The following is a 16,298-nucleotide window of genomic DNA, read 5'->3' on the forward strand; positions in this document are numbered from 1 at the left end:
GTGCCAGTGACAAATTCAAATCCCGAACTGCGCATGCTTGCGGACTTGTTGTCGCAAAAATGGCGGCACTACTGCTGCAAGAGTTGGAACCTTCTGAGCTATCAAAGATACCAAGAACTGTTCAAAACAAACTCGAAAGAATCCTTTCGGATCAGCAGTATGAAATTGATTCTTTGAAAGCACAACAGGAGCAATTTCGCGTTGACAGCGGTAAGATTGTGCCACACATGTCTGTTAGCTGACGGTGCTAAAGTGTGTCGCATTAGGCTAACTCCCCCTTGTGTGTGTGTGTGTGTGTGTGTTAGCTGAATGAAGTTTAAGCGAACCATTGTGGTTTCATTTAACTAAAAGCACGGTCACATTTGCATTTAATGTGTTTTGTTGTCCTCTGAACGACATTGAGAATAAAGCGTAAAGTAACACTTGTCGTAACTTCAGGTTGCTAGTGGCAACAACGCTAACGCTAGCATTAGCTAGTAGGTTTCTGCCAACATGAGACAGATTTAATTACAATTTAAACTGAGGTATAAAATATAAGAAGTCAACCAAATTAACCAGTGCTGCTCTTCATGTTTCTGGCTTTTTATTCTCTCTCTCTCGCAGAACAACATTTTTTCGAGAAAGTGAAACAACTGGCTGAATGTCAGGAGGAGTTTTTGTCCCAGTCTCAAGAACATCTCAAACTCAAAGAAGAGTTCAACAAGATCGGTAATTTACAATGTTTCATCTTCGCTATTTAGAAAAAGAAATGCAGTGGTTTATTTCACGCCTCTCTCCTCATATCTCTTACAGGTGCTGAACTCAAAAATGTACGAGAGAAAAACAGGGAATATGAATCCACCCAAGAGAGGTTGTCATCAGAGCAGGTGAGGAAACCTATGTCTGGCATGTTTAGCCATGATAAACTATCCTTACTGGTCATTTCATCTTAATTTATTATATTTTACCAGTAGGGATGTAGCTAAACTCTCAATGCGACTCACAACACTGTTTATGAGACGATTCTCTCAGGATTTTTGTTTTTCTCGAAACAAGGGGAGGTGATTGGAGCTTCAAGTTGTGGTTTCAATGAAATGCTGCATTATGTTGGTTGTGCTATTTGTGCTTTTTCGTTTTCAAAATCTTGCTCAATAGCTGCTGATGCTCACCATATTATTGTGATTCATTTTTCAGAGTACCAATGTGAAGCGTGAAACCTTTGAATCAACTTACCAAAATGTTATGTTTGATCTTAACATCCCTATTTACCAGTGAGGTTATGTTGAAAGCATTTCAGAAGTTGTTGTTAAACTTACAGTAATGGGTGGTACAACTAATGTTCTCATTTAACAGCCACACCTGTGTACTCTTTGTGAAAACTTGCACACAGTTATTTATCACTCCTTTTAAGATTATTACAAGACCCTCTTAACTCACAATGTTACCTACCGGTACAGACATAAATTTTATCATCGTCCTTGAGGTAATTTAATTGATGATTGCATTATTTAGGACATAGTTTTTCAATGTGTAGTTTGTTGATTATGAGGACTTTTGATAAATATTTAGAACATTCTATTTTGGGATACATCTCAATCAAATTTAACTCTGAATTGAAGAATGGAGCGTTGTTCTGATGTGATCATAACAAAATGCTTAATAAGTAACCAATACCATCAAGCGCCATGGTTAACATAATGTTCTTATCGGTTTAGATTGTGCTGTCAAAAGCAAAAGAGGATCTGGAGGCAGAAAAGCGAGAGCTTCTGCGAACGCTAGAAAGAAGGTCCTTGGAAGTGGAGCATTTAAACGGTATGGAAAAACAAAATAGTTTGGCGACAATTTGTCAAAAACATTCAATTTTAATTTAGGCCATGACTTTAACTCTCCACTTGTTTAAATCGTGTTGTGTTTCCAGATGACTTCAGGCAACTCAATGATAAGATGGTGGAAGTTAACGCCTCTAAGATGGCCCTGCAGATGAAGCTAGATGACCTTGAAGCAGCTGAGGTCAACATCAAGGTGAGTTTATATGTATGTGTATATGTATGTGTGTATATGTAGATTCAATTAAAAAAACGTTATTTGTCCCCGGGGGGCAATTCAAAGGCACACAGAGCAGCAAATGAACAATAGTGCAACTTTACTGAAACATTTAACCAATCAACAAGATGTATATCAAATGATAACAAGTGTATACCTTCTACTTAACCTATGAACAAATGATTAAAAAACGTTGTTTTGGCTTTCTGTTACAGTACAAGGAGAAGCGTATGGAACAGGAGAAGGAGCTGCTGCATGGACAGACATCTTGGCTGAATGAGGAGCTGAAGGCTAAGAGCGAGGAGCTGCTGTCCCTGTCCCGACAGAAGGGAAACCAGATCCTGGAACTAAAGTGCAGCCTGGAGGACAAGGCAGAGGAGGCATGTCTCTTTCTGTTTAAACATAGAAGTATTTATAGAGCTTTGGAACACAAGAGAATGGCAATGTAAGATAACTTGACCTGATATGTTGAGCTTTAACTGACTCGTTATTATTGCACTGTCATAGATTAAACACATTGCCGGTTGTTTGTACTCTGTGTATTCAATGAATGTCACATAGTGCAGTTATGAAAGACTGTTATTATTTCCTGTGGTTTATTACTTGATACGTTTGTCTTTAACTTTCAGTTGAGCAGACTCCAAGATCAAGTGGGCAGTTTGAGAACATCAAATGAACATCTTCAGAAACAAAATGAAGACATCATCAGCAAACTCAAAGAAGTATGTTTCTGGTGGTTGTTGAAGTGTCTCTAAAGCGTTCATTGTGTTGTCTTTTACACACTAACATCAGTCATTTTTTTACCATGTTATTTTATATAATAAGTCAGGTAGCACAGTGAGAAGTTTAGTCATGACGTGTATGGTCTGACTTGTTCCTGATTTTAGGCCAAAGAACAACAAGCGATCATGGAGGAAAAGTTCAGAAACGAGCTCAACGCCAACATTAAGCTTTCTAATCTTTACAAGGTACGTATAGTTTGTGTAAAAGCAACATCATGTGTTTACTGTAAGAGACTAACTGGCCCTCAAGGAGCTTCTTTGCTTTTTATTTTCTGGAGGGGGAAAAAAGCAAATTGTAGAATAAAGAAAGTATAAACTTAAATCATCTGACCGTCTCGTGAATTTTGGTGAAGGTGTATTTGTTCATACATTTCCAAATATATACCTGAACATTATTGTGTTCAAATTATTGTTTTATTCATCAAGACTGTATTTTACTGTAAAGTTTTGTCACCTTTATTTCTGTTTTTACGGCGGCAGGGAGCAGCAGCAGATTCTGAGGCAAAAAGTGAAGAGCTGAGTCGTGCAGTGGAGGAGCTGCATAAGCTGCTGAAGGAGGCAGGAGAAGGTAAAGTGCCTGTACTGTAAGACCAAATGTTCAACTCGGCAACCGGAGTTTATGCTTAAACTTAATTTATTTTTTATGTTTTAGAGTAGTGCTTTAAGTGCTCGTTTAGTTTCTGGTTATTGTTATTTCCTGAGATTTCCATCTTTCACATAACAGCCAACAAGGCCCTTGAAGAGAAGCTGCAAGAGATGAATGGTGCCACAGACAAAAGTGTAGCTGAACTCAAGGAGAGGATTCAGGCTCTTGAGAAAGAGCTGGACAATGCCAATGAGCTGTTGTCAAGTTCTAAACTCAGAGGTCAGTTTGGTCAACTCTGCTACTTTTTTTTTTTTCAATGCTCTGTATTTATTATGGACATTTAAAAGTAAATCGAAAGAGCCAACATTGAACCTTTTTAAATGAACACATTTGTCATGTGATCACTCCTTTTTGTGGATGTTCAGGCCCTGTGAGTACAGCGTCTTTGCTCACAGAGGAGCACATGACAACAATGTCTCCAACCGCGGCGGCTGTATCCAAGATAAAGCCTGGCATGAAGCTCACAGAGGTAAATACATATATTATAACCCTTGGCACAATGGAAATGTGACTGAAAATAAGTTTGATATTGGTGATCTTGAGTTGGATGGAAAGTTGCAGTTTTAAAAAAAGCTTATTACGGATCATTCAGTTTGAACTTGGACGGCTGGGTTTGGATTGCACCATTAATTGATTTCTATTTGACTTATTTTGAAGTGACCTTTGTTGACTTTTCTGTCTTATTTGCAAAGTTATCACTAATGAAAAAAAAATCTGATGTTGATACAAGATGTCATATATATTTTCAGCTATATACAGCATACCTGGAGAGCCAGGAGCAGCTGCAGTTGGAGCGTTTGGAGAACAAGCGAGTCAACAAGTACCTGGATGACATTGTGCAGGAAGTGGAAGCAAAGGCCCCGATCCTCAAACGGCAACGGGACGAACATGAGCGCATGCAGAAGTCAGTGTCCAGTCTTTCTGCCAAGCTGGAGCAGGCTGTAAAGGTCAGTATGCACACACGTTTTATGAATGTTCAGTGAGACCGTCACACTGCATTAAATTCATTTATTTCTCAATAGTAAAATAAATGAGTAAAATCACATGTTGAATACTTTCCCATTTTGAATTTGGTACAGAAAAAATAATAATGATTTTGCATGGTAATTAACCTTTTGAACTTGAAATGAATGATGAACCATTGAGGTGTCGCCTCCTTGACCTTCCTTGAAAACAACAGCTCTGGTTCAAGTCCAACTTGTGGCTCCTTTCCCTTATGTCATTCCTCTCTCTCCTCCCGTGTCCTACTCTATTAACTGTCCTATTAGATAGAAGCTTAAAAATAACTCATTTTTGATTCCTCCAGGAGGTGCATCGTCTGCAGAAAGATGCTGATGAAGCTAACAAGCGCTCCTCTGTTCTGGAAAGAGACAACCAGAGATGTGAACTTCAGATAGCTGACATGGCTCGGCAGGTGGGCTCTCACTCTTTTCCTCTAGTTTAAAGATCATTCAGGACGTAATTCTGATTTCTCCTAAAACATTTTTCTTTTATTCTTTGCTGTCCTTTTTCCGTTCCCTCCAGGTCCGTGTGCTGCTGATTGAGCTGGAAGAGGCTCGTGGAAACCACGTTATTCATGAAGAGGATTTGAGCTCAGCTGACATCAGCAGCACATCGGAGGTGATCAGCCAACACTTGGTGACCTTCCGCAATGTGGAGGAGCTACAGACACAGAATCAGCGTCTTTTGGTGGCCCTCAGGGAGCTCAGTGATGATCAGGAGAAAGAGGAGTTTGAATTAATTGGCAATAAGTGAGTCTGGTTTTTTTTCATGACTGTCAATAACCAAACATAACTATTTGTTTGTTTACTGGCCTTGTTGGAATGATACAGTATCCAAATTTGGTCAAAATGCAGACAGAAGGGAAGCACTGATGCATTTCTTGAACATTAGTGTTGACCAATATCAACTATTGACTGACATTGGCCCTTAGGCCAATAGTGTGACATGTCTAATATCAGTATCAGTTAGCAAATGTGTGTATGTTGAGATGCATCAATTTATGATGGGTAGCTAGCATATCTTACTGCTGATTCAGAGAACAGTTTTGTGTTGAGCAGAAGAAGTTACTTATTTCACAAACTTATTATTTATTTTATTCTTTTGGTCAAACGAGAAAGAAAATGTCTCTGTTAAAGATTAATGCGGTGCAGTAAGTAAGGGGTGAGACTAACAGTTATTTATAGACCTTATCTCCTTGCTCACTTGAAATAAAGATGCAAAGAATTACAATGAAATGTTCACAAAGGTGCATCTCAAGGTATGGGTAAAGATGTCTAACTGTCAGTTAGGCTAAGAGAGTTCTCAATTTTCAGACGTGGTGAACTGGAACGAAGTTTGGAGAAAGCCCTGGCTGAGCTGCAGTCCCTGAGAGAGCAAAGAAACGAACAGGTTAAGATGACAGAGTCCATCGTGAAGCAGAGGGACATGTATCGTGTGCTGCTGGCTCAGGCTACCGGAGTCAGCTTCCCTCAGCAAGGTAACAAAGAAGGAAGAGAGGACTGTGCTGTTGAGGCAGCAGCCTTGTGATGATTTCACAAATAAGCACTATTCTTCTTTTTCTTAAGGCACACCGTCTGAGGACTTCTCTATGACTTCCACCCCACGTCGCTCACCGGCAGCCATTCCCACCTCAGGAAAGCCCACCGCACTTGTATCCATGGCAACAGAGACTGCAGAAGCACTGGAAGCAAAGGCAGCTTTGCGACAGGTGAGTGCCACAGTTGCTTTAAAAATGTTAGACTTTGCTATAAATAAACAGAATTTATCAATGACGTGAGATATACTTGTAAGGTGTCTTCAAAGTATTAATTGTATAGGCTATATATTGTATACATAAAGGCTATACAGTAGACCATAGTTGGTGCAAGTTAAGTGGTGCCATGATAATATAATACATATAAAGCCTTTAATCTGCTGGGTGGTTTGTTAATTGTTAAGCATTTTCATAGATACACATTCTTGTTTACTGAACTGATTATTTATGAGTTCAGTGGGCTTATTTAACTTCCATGTTTACCACTAGGTGGCAGTGTGCATGTTTAGACGTTGGTATTATGTTCTACTATAAACCCAAAAGATTGGTTCCCCTTTTTGGTGATGATGTTTGGAGTACACATTGAAGTATAAGTGAAACTGAGTAGAGATCTGTGTAATGTGTGTCCATTCTGCTCAATGAAAATTGTTTTCCTTAGACTAGTGGTTCTCAACCAGTCGAGCCGAAGGACCAACCACCATCTCCTTCACAAATATTCACAACCCAAATTTAGGACATTTTCAACCAGTCAGATGTATTTAATGAAGAGTTGTGCAGTTTTCACCTCAAACAGCACAAAGTATGTGATGGAGCAAAAAAATAAATAAATAGAACAAAACAAACGTGTTTAAAAAGCACTTTGAAGACTTTCGGACACATTTCTTTTCCAGGCAGACGTTTGAGATCCACTGAATACGCCACTAGTGGAGAACCTCTATCTTAGACAACAATTACTATCTGCGATTTCTTCGAATATACATGTCTGGTTGCATCTGCAGTTACAGGAAGTGTTCTCCACTTATAAGAGGGAGCGCATGGAGAGTGACAAAAAACTGACGGAGATGAATGAAAAGCTCCAGGAGCAGCTCTCCGATCTCCACTCCCAGAATGCAAAGGTATCCACCCAGCTGGACTTTGCCTCCAAGAGGTAAGTTTGAAAAGTGACCAGTAAGGTGTGAACTATTTTGTTGATGTAACAATTATTATAATGTGAAAGGTATTTTAATTTGACTTATTTATAAGAACACTTACTTGCCAAAATATTATTATGGGTCACTGCATAATTCTTTTTTTTAAATGGAAGGGTTGCATGCACAGCACTTAAAGGGATAAGTGCTGTGCATGCCCCATGCATATCCCCATTTGCTTCATGCAAATGGGGATACATCTCCATTTGCATGAAGCTTTGCATCATTAGAAACATGGTAGTAATATGACACTTTTTGCATCACATGAAGAAAACTTCCAGGCAAAGAAAAACACATTTTTCTCGTCTCAAGGCAAAATGAGGGTTGGATTCACGACCATTCAACACTACTACCATGTTTCTAATGATACTCAGCTTCATGTAAATGGGTGAAGTATCCCTTTAAAAGAAATGTGTGTCAATATTGCAGGTATGAGATGCTGCAAGACAACGTTGAGGGCTACAGGAAAGAGATTGCGTCCCTCAGAGAAAAGGAACATAAGATGGCCACTGCCTCACAGATGCACGAGCAGACTATCAACACTTTGAAAGAAGACCTAAGAGCTGCCAAAGAGAGACTCTCCATGGCCGATGTTAGTATCATTCCTGCAGGATGAGGAATGGCAGTGGTGCTTCATTTGAATCTATCGAGACAAGACTCCTCTCGTTCTGTCTCTTAGGGCCGAGCTGAGAGCCTTCGTAAGGAGAGAGACATGCTGAAGCTGGTGGAGTCGAGGCTGAACCAGGAGAAAGAGTCGATCCTGAGCCAACAACAAACCCAGAATCTGCTGCTGACCAACCTCCAGACCATTCAGGTAACCTATAAGAATAACAGTCTTACTTGTCGTCTCAAACAGACACAAACAAGCCTCAAACAATAACCTGTTTTGTTCCTCTAGGCCACTCTTGAGCGGTCAGAGACTGATACACGCCAGCGTCTCAACGACCAGTTGGAGAAGCAGGAACGAGAGATCTCACAGCTGCAGAAGCGGCTGGAGCACGAGGTGGAGCAGCGCCACATGCTCAGCAGAAACCAGGAGGTGACAGTGAAAATGATTGGTTGTCACATTGTTTCTTTTAGAGTATAAAAGTCACTTACGGTAATTTTTTGTCAAACGCACCCCTTTATAAAGTAAAGGAATGCATTCAGCTTTAACTTGCACTTCAGATGATGAAACAAGTCATCAGAAATATCAGAGGATTCAATTGCCTGCTTGCTGTACTTGTCATGCACAGATTCAGTTAATGGAGGCTAAAAGGCAGCTGGAGACGCAGGCGGCTTTACACCAGAAGACCAAGGAGCTGCTGAATGGTGCCGAGGTGGAGCTCAAAAACCTGAGGCTGCAGCAAGGAAGTGGGGAATTGCGTCACATCCTGAGCTCACCATCCACACCTATTATCAGAGGTTTGCACAAACACACTCAAAGTTAGATGTTCTAAACAAAACAGCGTAACAGACAGAGGAATCCAAGCTTTTACATACTCAAATATGTAGTATTTGAAATGTTATGGTTTTATATTTAAAGGTCAGTTCTTGAGTGACGTTTTGCTACTCAAAGTCTCAGAGTGTGACGTTCTGCACTTGTCACTTACATACTAGTTTCAATTTTAGAGAGAAGAGGATTTAAGTATATTGTAATAACATTTTCCATTTAAGGACCCAGTTTAGTTCTTGACCTACTTTAAAAAAAAAAAAAAAAAGTGCGTAGCGTTAGTCTGACCGACATTCTCAGTGAATTATGCAGGCTTGTAAAAGAGCTTTAAAAAAATGCTTAAGCCACGCTCTTTGAAATGTGGTTTTTAAAATGGACTGCGAACAGTTTAACAGCATTCTTTATTTGTCTACAATCCTAAAGGCACAAACTCATTGTAATTGTATTGTTGTCAAACTGCATCACTCACTCCTTTTCACTGAATTCTGCTTCCAGGCCTCCATGGTTCAGATCAAGACAGAGAGGATCTACAGGGCCGTCTGCGGCTGGCTGAAACCCGGGCAGAGGAGCTAACGGAGAGTCTGAGATCAGTCACATCCAGCATGGAGCAGTATCGAGCCATGGCTCAGAGCCTGGAGGAAACCCTGGACAAAGAGAAACAGGTGCAAAATACACACATGCTGCTCGTCAGTGTTCAACATCAAAACCATAAGACAGAAAGTGTGAATACTTGAAACGAAAACGTTGACTATTCAATATTTTCAAATCTTGATAACCTTAAATAAATTGTCAACTTTATATTTAAAGATTAATTTTCCCATCTACGTATACTGCTGGGGTTCTATTATTCCAGATCTCCTGGATATGATACAGGTTTTTGGCTGATACTTGTCATATGCATAAACTACCTTGACATTTTGTTTTAAATATTCCTACTTGACTTTTTTTTCCTAACAAATAGATAACTTTAATGTTGTCATAGGTACAACAGAAATAAAGGCACATGTATAAATACATATTTAAAAATAAGCCAACATTTTTCATCTTTGAACTTCTGATCAAACAAACACTAAAAGTTAGAGTTTTGTAAGAATGCCTTACAATCAAGTCAGAGAAACTTTCTTTCATGAAGGCGATTGAGTTTAAAAAAGCACTTTACTTTTCTCTATGACCAGGTAACGGAGCAGGCACGCTCAACAATTGAAGTTCGTATGAAGGAAGCAGAGAAGCAGCACCACAGCCTGGAGGAGAAGCTCGCAGAGGCAGAGAAACAGAAACAAGACTTGGGGGAGCAGAAGAGGAGAGCCCTTGCCTCCATGGAGGAACAGGTATGTTAAATCCCTCATTATGGAGATAAACACGCAGTGAGCCAAAAGCAGATGTCCCACAAATGTGGCAGTTCACAATGTGTCTTTCCTCCCCATATTTGATCATCTGAACATTGTTGCATTTTTCAAGAAATTGGTTGATTTTGTTTATATTGTTTCTGTTAGATGAACAATCTAAGGAAAAGCCTCAGCAGTGCCAAGGCAGATCACCAGGCGGCACTACAGAGACTTGTAGTCGCTGAGGCTCAGCAGCAGCAAGCTCTAAAAGACAGTCAAGAGCAGGTAAGGAGTCTTTTTTTTTTTAATTCAGATGTGGAGAAACACCTATGATCATTTCTGATTTAAATGAGAACGTACCTGCAAAAATAAGAACATTAGCTAATCCGTTACTTGACACTTTTCTTTCTCAGGCTAAGCTGGCAGCTGAAGCTCAAGACAAGTACGAGCGGGAGATGGTGTTGCATGCCGCAGACGTGGAAGCCCTGCAGGCTGCTAAGGCTCAGGCCCAGCAGGCTGTCGAGCTCAGACACCACCAAGAAGAGAGAGCACAGCGGACGAGTGCCGAGCTCCTGGAGACCAGAGTGTCCTGGGAAGAACAGGAGAAGATTTTCAAGGTTGGTTTTGGAGAGACTTTTCCAGTTTAGTAGATGATGACCTGACAGGAAATGATATAAAGTGAAAATGTTATGATGAAGATTAGGGGCATTTGATTTCATCATGTTATGTTTAGAGATTAGTTTTGTTTTTGTTTTGTTTGTTTTTTAAGAAATTGGCAATTACATGGTTTTGTCTTATCTCTGCACACATTCTAGGAGGAGATTTCCAAGATTGGAAACAGCAATCAGGACTTGCAGAGGCAGAACACCCTCCTGCATGAACAGATCCAGACAATTAGCAGCAAGATGGCCGACAATTTGCAACGTGCCGTTAATGAGAGTCCAATGAATATCTCCCTGTCTGAAGAGGGCAAATCCCAGGACCAAGTCCTTGAGATTCTCAGGTAGTGCTTTTTACATTAAAATATGGTAGTACCAAAAGAAAAACATAAGACCATTTTAAAGATTGGATGTCTTTATCTATGCAAGTGTGCTGGTTTAAATAATCACCTGTTGGTCGCAGGTTTGTGCGGCGAGAGAAGGAAATTGCAGAGTCTCGCTTTGAGGTTGCCCAAGGGGAGAGTTTGCGTTACCGTCTGAGGGTGGAGCACCTGGAGCGAGAGCTGAAGGAGTTGCAGGATAACTTGAGTGCAGCAAAGGAGAGGATGCAGGTAGGTTTTTATACTCACTACAAGTCCGTCGACTAGATTCCTCTCTCTGGATTTTGGATGTATGTTTTTTTTAATAATCCTTTATTTACTTTGCTTTAAGAAGGTTTTGACCACTTAAGAAGCAATAAAAACACAAATATAAAAAACAATCAAACTTAGATCCTTAATATATTACCACTGACTATTTCTTATGTTTCTAGGTGACGGCAAAGACCTTGGCTCAGCATGATGAGCTAATGAAGAAGACAGAAACCATGAGCATCTTGCTGGAGACCAACAAGATGCTGAGAGAAGAAAAGGACAAGTTGGAGCTACAACTGCAGCAAACACAAGCTAAGGTATCCATTGAATAGTGTAGAGAAATGTTCTGGTTGTGATGAATGTGATTCATACTTTAATAACACAGTGTACCCTTATTTTTCAAATCATCTTATTGGGTTTACCATGGTTTTTTATAACCTCCCTCAGTGAAGCTCCAAACGATTAATTTTCTGTGTTTTAGGTACAAAAGTTGGAGTCTGACAGCATACCACTACAGCAGGCCAACTCCGAGCTGAGCGAGAAGAGCGGCGTACTGCAGGCTGAGAAGAAGATACTGGAAGAGGAAATCAAGCGCTGGAAAGCTCGGGCCCAGGTCTGTAGTAAGACCAATGTCATGAAGCTAGTTTTGTAGCTTTCTATTGCTTAGTATTACCACTTACATCCAACTGGCTTTTTATCTTTCAGCATTTGGTGAGCCAGCAGAAAGATTCAGATCCAGAAGAGTACAAGCGGTTGCACTCTGAGAAGGAGGCACACCTGAAACGTGTTCAGCAGCTCACTGAGGAGAATGCAAGACTTAAAGTAGAGGTTAACAGGTGAGGAATTATTCATCGCTATTATTTGTATGCAGAATCAGTTCATGCATTCTTTTTGGTGTGGGAAACTTTCTAGTATTGTCTTTGGTCTAAAGTGTGTGGAGTGCACAAGTGACCAACACGACTCGATGTGAAGACATTCCCAAAACCCATGGGCAGTTATCTAAAGAGGATTTATTGGGAATAATCTACATGCAAGTGACGCTAACAAATCTGCTCTTCGACATCGTCACTCAACTCCAACTCCGTCCTTCGCTAAGTCAAACTGTAAAAACAGGCAACGTACCGAACGGGTCACTAAACCACTCCTCCCAGAGGCCCTATTGTTGTCAGGCGAATGTCTGTAGGTTCAGAGATGTAGGAAGTCTAAATGAAGTATCTGTAGAACACGTATCAAGAAGGACATGAAGTACTCTCCACTCCACAGGAATTCAATCCCACCAGTTCTTTTTCTGCCATTTACCCTAAACTTCATGTGTCTCTTGTTTTCTCTCTTTAGAGGCAATAACCTGATGACTTCACTGCAAAGTCAGGTTCAGAACCTGCGTGACAACATGAATAAGATAACAGAGGAGAGGAACACTCTGAAGAACGACATTGAGTTAAAGAACCAGGACATTGTAGAGAAATTCCGAACTATCACTCAGGTCAAGAAGATCGGGCGTCGCTACAAGGCCCAGTACGATGAACTCAAAGTGGAACATGACAAGGTGAGTCTTTAATCCAAAGCTTGCCAAAGCATCGCTCTATATGTATACTCCTCTGAAGACAGCCTTGATGAGCAGTTCAAGCAAAATTAATTAGTCTTTTAATTTGATGTTTTAAGCTGGTAGCTGAGGCGGCAGCAGGTCCGTCCCAAGAAGAAGAAGCTCGTCAAGCTTCTGTTCAGGAGGTGCAGAGCCTCAGAAACTCTCTGAGCCAGGCTGAAGCAAAAACTAAAGAGATGGAAGGACAGCTGGAGAACATCAACAAGGTAAAACATAACAAGTCTGTGTGTGTTCCAGTGGAAATCTTGACTGATATGTCCTCTTTAGATGTTGAACAGTTGTTCCTCTCTCCTACCTATCAGGGGACAGATATTCCTTACAAACAGGACAGAACACACCGACAGTGTGAGCTTGTGTTTTCTATGACAGGTGGTCACAGAGCGAGAGACTGAAGCACGTAATGCTCAAGAACAGTCCTTAAGGCTGCAGACAGAGTTGTCACGGTTGAAGCAGGAGCTGCAGGACAAAGCTTCTCAGGAAATCACACTGAAACAGCAGATTGCTGAGAAGGAAGAGAAGACCAAGAAGGCGTTTGTTTCTGCTAAGCAGAAGATCAGTCAGCTCATGAGTAAGAAGTTTTACCAACTATAACATCAAATTAACCTACTTTTAATTCTTGTTTCCCCGAAGTTCCCCACCGCTCCATCACTTCCTCCTTACATCTCGTTTGTAGTGTTTTTTTGTTTTCTTCAAGTGAGTCTCAGATGGAAAATCTTTTATGAACAGACGCCAAAGAGCAGCTGCAGAAAGAAAACAACGAGCTTAAACAGCAGCGTGAGGAGATGGAGCAGCGATTCAGCGCTCTGAAGACTCAGTATGAGGGCCGTCTGAATCGACACGAGAGAGAACTGAGAGACCTGCGAGGCCAGGAGCAGAGGGACGAGCAACCTGAGGCAGGACCCAGCAAGGTGACAGTCCACGTTTTCACTATAAACACATCTACTGGATCTGAACACATGCAGTCGTTACAGCTGTTTTTAAAAGTGTTGTACATCTTTTATAGGTTTCATTTGCAGTAGCAAGGACTTTCAACATATGATGTTGAGCTAAACAAACTCATTTCTAAGGTTTTAGTGCTTACATCATATGAACATGAAGCCCTGTGCTGATACTGTAGGTTACTTAATGAGGAATTAAAGAAACTGTTCAAAGAACATTTAAAAAAAACACTTTTATTAACTTTAATGGCTGTCTTATCTGAACACAAGCTGGCAGCTGCTAAAAAGAAGATGAAACATTTATATCAGCACTGATTTTATTGACTTATAAAAACATCTTTAGGAACTAGTTTGGATAATAAACGTCACATAAACTTGTGCCAGTGACATCAACTTTGAATCCCTTGAAGAATTGCCGTAACTTGTCAGGTTTGATTCATGGAGTGAAAGGACATTTCTGCATCATCGGATGTGAGCAATGGTTCTTAATGGCCAGTTTCTTTAATAAATAACTGTTAGTAGGGATCATGGACAGGCAACTTGGTTATCCTTAAAAAAGCACATCATGTGACATTTCTTCAAGTCTGGTTAAAAAAAAAAAAACCAGAATCATGACTTGTAACATTTTGTCGGTTTCATTCATGACTGTGCTTTTTTCTGTCTGTGTCTTCAGACCCAGGAGCAGCAGAGGAGTACAGAACAGAGACAGATCAGTCTGAAGACCACCCCAGCTGGAGACAGGGGCAGGTATGAGTCACATGATCAGCTTATTGTTTGTACAGAGTAACACCTATAAAACACTTTCTACCTCTCCTGTAGTTTACTCCTATTATTTTAAAGTGTGTTTTAGTTCACTTGTTTTTTTTAATGTCCTGCTCTTTGTCTCTGTCAGTGCTAGCACATCTGAGCCCCCAACTGCCAACATAAAGCCCACACCTGTCGTGGCTTCAGGCAGCAAACCGACTCCAAGAGCAAGCATCAGACCAATGATCACCCCAGCGCCTGTTCCCACCCCAACACCCACTGCGACTGTCATGCCCACCACACAGGTGGAGTCCCAGGAAGGTGAGTCTCGACTGTAAAGATGGAGGAACCTTTTCCTCTTATCCCGGAGGATAAATATTTAGCTTTACATTATTGTTTGCACTCCTAATCAGTGCTCAACTTTATGTTTGTTCTACAGCCATGCAGTCTTCTGAAGGCCCCCCTGTGGAGCACGTGACGGTGTACGGCAGTGCCAGCGGCTCGGTGCGCTCAGCCAGCCCCAACGTCCAGACCACTTTAGCCGGACCCATGCTGACCATGCAGCAGACCCCGACGCAGGCCACAGCTTTTGTCCAACCAACTCAGCAGCAGAGCATGACCCACCCGGAGCCAGCCAATCAGGACCCACCACCGGTGCTTATTGAGGCAGCAGCTAGCTCCCAGGTGGAATGGCCTTCCACGTCCTCCACCTCCTCTGTGTTTGGGACTGGTGAGGAAATGACTTACTTCTTATAATAAACCAATAATGGTTGATTAAACACCCGGTCCCTGTTTTACAAACCTTGAAAGAAACTAATTCAGTAAAGTGACGTTATTTTCCCTTTTTTTTTAATTTGTTAGTTTTAAAAGAGAAAAATGTAGGTATTTGACGGTGAATGGCGATTTAGATGTTATGTAGTTTTACTCTCAGCAAGTCTAAGTGATGCCCACTCCTTATTTCTAGTTTCAGCGACACCAGGGACCTCCTCCATGTCCAAAAGGCCTCGTGATGAAGAGGAGAGCTCCACCATGGTCACCGACACTGATACCACCCAGGAGGATTCTTCAAGGGCTCCGATACCAAAGAAGCTCCGCATCATCCAGAGAGTTGGTCCAGAGGTAAGGAAGGCCACGTGTTATGGATTTAATTTTATTTTTAAGTGTTTAGAATGAGCTGAAACCTGTGTGGGTAAGTTTTAGGTGACATGCAAGTGTTTCGTGTTCTCCACAGGAAGAGGTGCTGGTAGAGGACAGCGCTGAGGCTGACGGAGCGCTGCCAACAGACGGTCAGGAGGGAGGAGAAGCTAGCCAGGTTGGCCATCACAAAATAATGGTTCTGATGCATTCAAATACATCACCTCAAAGTATTCTCATTTCCCAGTTAGTCGTGGTTTCTGGTGAACCCAATTGTGTCACAGTGAGAAGAGGTTGGCTTGCCTTTGTAGTTTTTTTGGAAGGATACATTTCCTTCAAGTAGTTACCATCAGCAGAAACTGAACTCTCTTTGTATGCTGATCTTTAAAGCATGAAGAAATCTCCTGCAGCTTTTTGATCACTTAAAAAATATTCCCTGGGTAAAGGTTTGCCAAAAATACTGAGTAAAAGACAAATGTTAAAGGGGTAATTATTAGAATTATGATAATATATTTGAATGGAAAATACCACATAAGACATAAAGAGCATCATGACAGAGGAAAGAAAAGAAAACGTTAAAATAGAAAAATTAAAAATCCCTACAACACTTAAAATAAGTTCCAGTAGAGTGCGCGTGATGCTGAAAGTGTACATTGTT

The 16,298-nt window shown here is 41.0% G+C and overlaps 1 protein-coding gene across 5 annotated transcripts in view; it reads left to right on the forward strand.

Moving 5' to 3' along the window:
• Positions 1-16,298, forward strand: part of tprb (translocated promoter region b, nuclear basket protein) — a 20,896-nt gene continuing 4,598 nt past the window's right edge. For all 5 annotated transcript variants that reach the window (XM_079349589.1, XM_079349593.1, XM_079349590.1 and 2 more), the window contains exons 1-39: positions 1-210; positions 604-708; positions 793-866; positions 1,695-1,791; positions 1,898-2,001; positions 2,238-2,402; positions 2,652-2,744; positions 2,910-2,990; positions 3,285-3,372; positions 3,529-3,669; positions 3,816-3,919; positions 4,200-4,397; positions 4,757-4,864; positions 4,975-5,201; positions 5,766-5,929; positions 6,018-6,160; positions 6,985-7,133; positions 7,603-7,765; positions 7,853-7,987; positions 8,072-8,212; positions 8,409-8,577; positions 9,101-9,267; positions 9,781-9,933; positions 10,099-10,215; positions 10,344-10,547; positions 10,746-10,933; positions 11,053-11,200; positions 11,401-11,538; positions 11,703-11,834; positions 11,927-12,057; positions 12,557-12,767; positions 12,884-13,030; positions 13,194-13,392; positions 13,551-13,732; positions 14,436-14,509; positions 14,655-14,827; positions 14,946-15,236; positions 15,471-15,625; positions 15,738-15,818. In XM_079349589.1, the coding sequence (XP_079205715.1) occupies positions 60-210; positions 604-708; positions 793-866; positions 1,695-1,791; positions 1,898-2,001; positions 2,238-2,402; positions 2,652-2,744; positions 2,910-2,990; positions 3,285-3,372; positions 3,529-3,669; positions 3,816-3,919; positions 4,200-4,397; positions 4,757-4,864; positions 4,975-5,201; positions 5,766-5,929; positions 6,018-6,160; positions 6,985-7,133; positions 7,603-7,765; positions 7,853-7,987; positions 8,072-8,212; positions 8,409-8,577; positions 9,101-9,267; positions 9,781-9,933; positions 10,099-10,215; positions 10,344-10,547; positions 10,746-10,933; positions 11,053-11,200; positions 11,401-11,538; positions 11,703-11,834; positions 11,927-12,057; positions 12,557-12,767; positions 12,884-13,030; positions 13,194-13,392; positions 13,551-13,732; positions 14,436-14,509; positions 14,655-14,827; positions 14,946-15,236; positions 15,471-15,625; positions 15,738-15,818 (5,691 nt within the window). In that variant the 5' untranslated portion in view covers positions 1-59. The remainder of the gene's footprint in view (positions 211-603; positions 709-792; positions 867-1,694; positions 1,792-1,897; positions 2,002-2,237; positions 2,403-2,651; positions 2,745-2,909; positions 2,991-3,284; positions 3,373-3,528; positions 3,670-3,815; positions 3,920-4,199; positions 4,398-4,756; positions 4,865-4,974; positions 5,202-5,765; positions 5,930-6,017; positions 6,161-6,984; positions 7,134-7,602; positions 7,766-7,852; positions 7,988-8,071; positions 8,213-8,408; positions 8,578-9,100; positions 9,268-9,780; positions 9,934-10,098; positions 10,216-10,343; positions 10,548-10,745; positions 10,934-11,052; positions 11,201-11,400; positions 11,539-11,702; positions 11,835-11,926; positions 12,058-12,556; positions 12,768-12,883; positions 13,031-13,193; positions 13,393-13,550; positions 13,733-14,435; positions 14,510-14,654; positions 14,828-14,945; positions 15,237-15,470; positions 15,626-15,737; positions 15,819-16,298) is intronic.

Source organism: Symphodus melops (assembly GCF_947650265.1).
Source record: "Symphodus melops genome assembly, chromosome: 8".
Classification (NCBI taxonomy): domain Eukaryota; kingdom Metazoa; phylum Chordata; class Actinopteri; order Labriformes; family Labridae; genus Symphodus; species Symphodus melops.